General features: G+C 36.1%; 1 protein-coding gene across 5 annotated transcripts in view; it reads left to right on the forward strand.

Moving 5' to 3' along the window:
* The first annotated feature begins 1,226 nt into the window (after nucleotides 1-1,226).
* The window catches only part of EZH2 (enhancer of zeste 2 polycomb repressive complex 2 subunit), a 29,292-nt gene continuing 22,669 nt past the window's right edge, over nucleotides 1,227-7,849 (forward strand). For 2 of the 5 annotated variants that reach the window (XM_009077850.1, XM_009077851.1), the window contains exons 1-4: nucleotides 1,227-1,344; nucleotides 1,854-1,982; nucleotides 4,968-5,084; nucleotides 6,448-6,568. In XM_009077850.1, the coding sequence (XP_009076098.1) occupies nucleotides 1,228-1,344; nucleotides 1,854-1,982; nucleotides 4,968-5,084; nucleotides 6,448-6,568 (484 nt within the window). In that variant the 5' untranslated portion in view covers nucleotide 1,227. The remainder of the gene's footprint in view (nucleotides 1,345-1,853; nucleotides 1,983-4,967; nucleotides 5,085-6,447; nucleotides 6,569-7,849) is intronic. The other 3 variants (XM_009077852.1, XM_009077854.1, XM_009077853.1) reach the window with 2 other exon arrangements.

The following is a 7,849-nucleotide window of genomic DNA, read 5'->3' on the forward strand; positions in this document are numbered from 1 at the left end:
CAAGTCTGATAAAACTCAAATCTGACCTGTACAGAACTGCTGAAAATAGAGCAGCAGCCTTGCAATAATTTTGGATAAAGCTGTACTTATGACTGTCAGGGGAACTATGGTGTTGGGCAGTGATGGTAGCACTGGCTGTTTGACTTGAGCCTGAAGATGACACCTCTATTTATGTTATGCTGCCTTGATAATTAGAAAGGCTGGAATTGTTTCTACTCAAATTGATTGTGCTTATTTGGGAATGTATTAACCTTGGGCAACTGAATGTTTCAGCCTTTTGGCCCATGATGGCTATTGTGAATGGTATTTTGAGCTGCTTAGTGAAGTACTGTTGGTTGTTACTGTGCAAGTCTTGAGAGGAAGCCAGTCCTTTATGTAGTGGTTTTGTTTCAGGATGCTGTCAAAATAGTCGTTGTCAGCATAGTCACAGCATACGGTCCTTGATTTTGAAAAATAGTGAGCAGATTGGCATATTCTAGCAATGCAGTTGGATTGTAATGTAAAAATACAGCTTCATCCCCAACAGTCTTGTAAGGTAAAAATAAAGCACTTGGCACTAGGAGGGTGATCAGTAAAAGTGGAATCAGTGGACAATTTGGGGTGTTATAGAATACTTCAGAGAAAAGCAAAGTCTCTTATTCTGGCTGTTTCAGAACTCTGAATTTCTAGAATTCTTTCACACTTGAGTGGCTGGGCAGGAGGACTATACTTGGGGTACCTCTTGCACATGAGCTCAGCTCCAGAAGCCTAGTGTAGGAGTTGGTGTCTTAGTGAAGAGGAACACTCCTGTAAGGAGGGAAAGGTTTGTCTGTTGAGCGCATAGCTCTACAGAAGTTTGTTTACAATACTGCTTGCAAGGATTCCAGAGTGTATCTTTGCAGTGGGAATCTTGTTCCTCTTTAGTCCTTTAAATCCATTAGGTTCCTTTTTGTTATAGAGGCATAGTGCTTTTGTATAGAGGTATAGTGCTTAAAGCAAATGTGAAGCATCCTACTAATTTGTAATTCAAATTACTGTTTTCTGGTGTCTTTCACTTAAATAGGTTTTCTGGGTTTTTTTGGTTGGATTGGGATGGTATTGCAAATGTCTGATTGAAAGGAATTAAAGGAATTAGATATGAAAGGTATTAAAGGAATGGCTCCATCCTACCTAACTTCATTCCAGCTTCTGTGAGAGTGGCATCAGATGTGGTAATATTAACATGACGTTGTCTCTTGTAGGATAATCATGGGTCAAACCGGAAAAAAGTCTGAGAAGGGACCAATTTGTTGGAGAAAACGAGTAAAATCAGAATATATGAGACTGAGGCAGCTCAAGAGGTTCCGACGTGCAGATGAAGTAAAGGTACATTATCTTGTGGCTCTGTTCCTTATAAAATTGTACAAATATTGTTTTTCTTCTGAAGTATGAGGTGTCCTGCAGTTAAAACCTGCTGTAACAATTTCACTGAATGCTTATTAACCTCCTGAAAACTTAACTCTATGATCTTATAAACAGGTATGATACATTTATATAGGATTGGATCAAGCATGTTAAGTATCTGAAGAGATTATGAAGAGCAAGTATGGCAACTTCTTTAGCACATACTCTTCCAAATTCCTTTTAGAATTTAGTTCCGTGCTAAACCTCTGAGCCTCTAAATGTGAGAAAAGGGTTTGAGTCAAAGAAAGGGATAATGAACTATTTTGAGCCTCACTGACATTTAAACAAAATTTGTATGTTTGAGTTTTGAGCACTTTTTTTTAACCTGTCTGGCTTTGTTTATTTTTCTAGTAAATGTTATAATGCCTTAAGTTGCTAGCAGGTGAATTTAGAGCCTTTGATATATTTGTAATGTTGTGATTAATTTTTAGAGTATGTTTAATTCTAATCGTCAGAAGATACTGGAAAGAACTGAAATCTTAAATCAAGAATGGAAACAACGTAGGATACAGCCTGTTCACATCATGACTTCTGTGAGCTCATTGCGCGGGACCAGGGAGGTTGGTTAACATGTGTTGTGGTAATTCCACTTACAAGGTTGTTAGCACGTTTTGATTTTATTACTGGAAAGTTGGCTGTTTATTTTTTTTTCCCCAGCATGATATGACTTGGCAGCTCAATATTTTTTTGTAGGAGTCTCTTAAAGAATTTATTTATTATTTACTTTGATCATACGACTTGTGGAAAGCAATAAATCTGTAGCTGGCTACCTAGCTTTGAATGACACACAAAAGTGAAACTTCTGTATTTCTGATAATACTTGGATCATACATCAGCATCCTTTAATCAAAGTGTTTTGCCTCCGTTATATTGGGAGTTTACTCTTGCTTCTATTGAAGTTGACTTCCAGATGTACAAATGAGTGGTTAATTTGGCTCTTACTGAGTGAAAGAGCATGAAAGCTGTGAACATATCCACTTGGCAAAGTCTTCTTTATAGTCAGTCTAAAGTCATTTAACCACAGAGGCCCTAAAAGGGGTGAGTTAGGTTGATGAACCCTTGTGTTGCACAAGCAGATTGGATGCTAAATTTGTGAAAAGCACTTCCATAACTGCAGTGAAATTTGTGCACCTAAACTGGGTTTGACAGAGTCACAGAATGGGCAAGGTTGGAAGGGACCACTGGAGGTAATCTGTTTTAACTTCCCTGCTCAAGCAGGGTCATCCTAGAGCAAGTTACTCAGGATTGTGTCCTGCATCATGTTGGTAGCTTGAACAGTGGTTTAAACCCACTCCAACTTTTTGTATTCAGCCCAGGTGAATTTATTTTCTTCCTCAGTTGCACTTGGGGCACTTCTTCAAACTTTTATCTGAAAAGATAACTCTTTTCAGTAGGATTGGAATAAAAAGAATTTACTGTGAATAGGTTAAAAAACCCAAGCCAAAGCACTTTATCTTCAAGGAAGTTTGCAGATTTTCCTTTTCCTAAAATTTTAGCAGAGAATTGAGGGACGGAAGTGTGTCACAGAGCTGCTTTTGTGTGCATGCATGTTCAGTTGCAAGCAGGCAAGGACCTCTGAGTGTTCTCTTTTAAATGTTCTTGAATATGCAATTATTCATGTACAGCTCTATACCTATTATTTGGCACCGTAGGATCAGGATTTCTGCTAATAATTGACACAGGTGCACATCTAATTTTCACTTTTTTTTTTTATTGGTGAAAGAGCATTCCTCACCATTACTCTTTCTTTCTTATCATTTTTTAAACCTTGGTGTTTACTATTCTTTGTGTTAATTTCCTGCCTGTATTGGTAGAGCACACTAATTACTGCATTCAAATCCAGTCTCTGTCTCATGAATCAGAACTCTAATGCTTGATTTAAGATTGCAATAATTTATAGTGAGAGAAATGAGACAAAGAAATGGTGAGGACTTGAAAAGGTTACTTTAAAATCTTTGTGTCTTAATATGTTGAATTTCTTCAGGATTGCATAAGACACTGGCTAGAAATTCAGTGACTTGATGGAGGGAATCTGTGAGAGCCTTCTCATGTGTTTGATGGAGGCTGCAGGGCATCACTGATGACTTAAATTTTCTCCAATGACTTGTCCAGTCAGCATCAACCAGGGACCATAACATGTTCTGTGCTAGCCTATTAAACATTAAGCTGAGTTCCATACCAAAGCAACAGAGCAACATAGCTGAGACTTAGTCCCAAACACTTTGAGTAATTTTGGCATAGCTCACTTGTCAACCTGAGACTTTTAGTTCCAAAGATAAAAGTAATTAGCTTTTCAACTTTTGTATTTTTCTTTAAAAATACATGAAAAATGTGCTAGATGACTGCTAGCTAGAAAATTAAACATTAACCTGAAATGGGAATAAGGCAGTAGTGTAGGACAGTGTCTTGAATATTAATATACACAGCAGAAATCTAATTTAATTTACTGCAGATTAAAAAGAAAAGAAATAAATCTGGCTTCTGTCATTCTACTGGGTACTGTCTCTGTATACTGTTTGTTACATTACTTTGTGTATTTCTTTAGAAATGTGAAGCTCTGTTCATCTTTCCCTTCTGGAAAGGAGAAAGATCTTTTGTCTCCACTTCCTTTTTTCCTTTCAGGTAGCTATGATAGCTGTTCTAAACTTTGTTTTACCTACCTCCAAATTCTCTTTGTTGTACTTCCCTTAGCTTTGTATGTTCCTGTCTGCTTTTGTTTGTAACTTTTTTTTCAGAGTTCTTCATACTGCTGTCCAAGTATTTGAGAGAGCTTGATCTGTGTCTGTGAACTGTTGATTAGATGCAAGAATAACCTAGTTGTTGTTTGTATTTCTATGGGTTGTTTATCCTTTGGAGTCTACATAAATCTCTGAATCTCCAAAACAAAAGTCTTTTAGCTGAAAAAACTCATTGACATGTCCAGAGTTGCATATTAAGAGTTAATTTTCATTTTTCCTTTGTAAGCAGTGAACATAATCAAAGGCTTGAGGACAGGCTAAAGATAAACAGACAAGAATGGGGAAACAGAGCAGGAATTAAAAAGACATATGGAGCTTTTATTTACATAAGGTGTCTTGCTGGCATTAGAGTAAAATTTTATTTATTTTTATAACATAAATAATGGATGATTTCCACAGTGTATTGATCTGAAGCCAGGAGAGTTCAGTTGCCTCTCAGATGGCTTGAGTAAATATACTAACATCAGTGTAGCAGCAACAGGTACTAAATCTGTTTTGAGAAACCAAACATAATTTGTATCATAGGTTGAATAGTCTGAGTAAAATACTATCATAGCCACTTACTATTAAGTGGAAAACCCACACGTTATGGTATGTTAGCAAAGGTATTGGCATAGAAATAATTCTGGTGTTTTTTTCCTGCTAAAACTATTTTTACTTATATATCCTAAAAAATAGTGCATTTTTCAAAGGCTAACCTTTAGCAACTCTCTGAATTTTGTACATTGTAAAGTGTTCTGTGATTTATTTTTGTTGGGTTTATTTCTGCTGTTGCTATATAAGTGTAATTTCAACCTCTTGTTTCAGTGCTCTGTTACCAGTGACATAGATTTTCCAAAACAAGTCATCCCGCTGAAGACTCTTAATGCTGTTGCTTCTGTGCCTATAATGTATTCTTGGTCTCCCCTTCAACAGAACTTTATGGTAAGTTTGAACAAGTGTTGGAGGGTGAAATGTACAGAGAAAAGGGAGGTGTTAATTTTGGAAGTAAACCAGCAAAAATCTATTGCAAATCACTCTCTCTAGCTCTGGTATTGGTAATAAGGCAGTAATAATCAGAAATAAGCCCCCACAGTAAAATAAAGATTTTGATTGCAAACTAAAGCTCTGTCCTCAACAAACTTAAGTATCTTTAAAATCTTACTGTAATGTTTGTTTAAGTCAGGTGGTGTATTTTCTTGTGTGTCCTTTAGCCAATGTTGATTTATTTGCAAGTGTATAGTTAGTGCAATGAGAAGTGTTTTCTGAGGGATATGAATGCTTTTGTGTAAGACCATTGACCAACATACCTGTTGCAGAATAGTAATTCTTGTAGAACAGAGAAAACTTAATCCTGAAGTAGTCTCCCCACATAACAGTCATTCTCACATAGCTCCTGAGTATAGCCTTTTTTTCTGACCAGCTTCACTGTATGCAGAAGCCATAATGTTAGGTTTCTGATGTATGTATTTGGCTTATTTGAAAATCTTAGCTGATTACAAATCTTTGTCGTATCATTTTGTATACAGTCACCTTTTCTGACTGGTTATTATGATAATAATTGCAACAAAATGATTTAAATAACCATTTTTTATCAGTATACATACAGAGTTCTTCTTGGCATTTTTCTGTTTGCTTTCAGTTGATCAGTGTTTGGATATTTTGCACTGCTGCAGAATTATGACCAGCAGGAAAGTTTATTTTTATTTTCTTAACAATTGAAGGTTCTTTTGTAGTATTGGAAGATGCAGCTGAGTGTCAAGGTCTGTAAATTCTACTGATAAAATGTGGGAGTATTAATGCTTTTAGTCTATGTGCAGACAGAAAAAAAAGACAGTGGAGTTCAGATTAAATTCTCAGACGTGATTCTCTGCTTGGTGTTTAGACGATTTGAATTCAAACATTTTGTAGCATGTTTTCTTATCTGTGGCAAAACAATGAAGGGGTCGTTTCCATTGTGGTTTCCAACATTACTGTAGAAGAGAACCAAGGGAGGGAGAATGAACTTGTCAAATGCAAGCTTCCCAAAACTAGGTAACTTACTGTATTCTTATAGCAGAAACTTCATGGAAACATCCTGTCAACCTTAATATTAGGAACTAGTGTTAGTATTTTGAGCCAGTCACCATGAGTGCAAAAAATTGTTGAACATCAATGAGGGTTTTATTTTTCTAGGTGATGGTAAATGGGCTAAAGCAGTGAAGGCAGTTAGTTAGCTGTGATAGCTAGACTCTTGAAGATTGTGAAAATAGCAATGGTCATTTGAAAATGCAATTTTAAATTGTTTGATTATAATTGTTGTTTCTAGGTAGAGGATGAAACTGTTTTACATAACATTCCATATATGGGAGATGAAGTGCTTGACCAGGATGGTACCTTTATTGAAGAACTGATCAAGAACTATGATGGGAAAGTGCATGGAGACAGAGGTGAGCCCAAACACTCAGGTATACTAATCCCTTCTTCCTACATAAATAATTATTGTCAGTGTTGCTTGTTAGGACTTGGTGTTTGTTACACTAGTATCTCTAGAATCTCTACATTGTGTAAACATTGGGTATAACAGACTTCCTTATATTTAATTATATTACTTTGCATTTTCCTAAGGCTGCAAAGTGTTAAAAGTAGTAGTATGAAATATAAAGCATATTAACCTTTTCCCTATACCATGCAGTATTTTTTGGTATTCAGTTTTGTGCTCATAGCTTTGGAGTATAATAGCATAATGTCCTTGCATATGTCCTGCCTAGCAGAAAGTGGCAGGAGAAGTATCCATAACTTTGATAATGACAACACTTGCAAATGCAATTCAATAGAATAACCTCTTGTAGGTTTGTATTGTTTTGGGTTTTTTTTTTCCCCTTTAAGGAACTTATTAGCTATTTAAAACCTCCTCTCTAAGTAAGCTTATAGAGCAAAGCTGTATCCCTCTGTTGGTACACTATATATATTTATTCATAGGTCTAGTTTGCCTGTTATCCCATGTGGGACCTGGACTACATGCAATGTAATCTGTCTTGGTTTGCTGAAGTTCCCAGTGAAGTAGCAACCTTTCAGTTCTCTATGTGCTCACTTGGAACTGGCTCATACAAGCCTGAACTTTACAGCTGCAATGGTTTCTCTTGTCTCCTCTAGTTCCTCATTCACAGAAGCATTACCCACCCACTCCACCCCTTCACTCAAACAGGGATTAGTTAAAATTAAAATTGATCATATTCTTGTTAATTCTGAAGTGACTGAGAAGGGGAACTACAGTTTCTGAGTTCATCATGTGCCACTCATGAAGGTTAAACCTGTGATTCAATAATAAATGCTGCTCAGTCATACACTAGGCTTGTTAATAGCCTCATATCCTTTATATTTTATGAGGAACATGAAATGTTTCATGGGGTTTGGCCTTTGGATATTTTTACAGATTTACTGATTGCTGACCTCCCTGTCAGAGAACTGGTTATGTCAAAATGATGATGTTACTAGTAAATGTCTTCTATTATTGATTTAATTCATTATTAAATGGGTCTAGCTTTAAAATGTATCCTGTTTGACCATCTTGAGATGCAAGTTTATGATGGCAATTATTATTATTACAGGTTCTTCAAAACTATATATTGAAAGTATAAAAACTTTCTATAGTCTCTCAATAACTAGTATTCTTGTGTGACTGTAATTAAATGTAAATGCTTTGGGAATCTGTAATCCAAAGGCATTCC

This window comes from Acanthisitta chloris, unplaced genomic scaffold, assembly GCF_000695815.1.
Source record: "Acanthisitta chloris isolate BGI_N310 unplaced genomic scaffold, ASM69581v1 scaffold6197, whole genome shotgun sequence".
NCBI classification, from domain to species: domain Eukaryota; kingdom Metazoa; phylum Chordata; class Aves; order Passeriformes; family Acanthisittidae; genus Acanthisitta; species Acanthisitta chloris.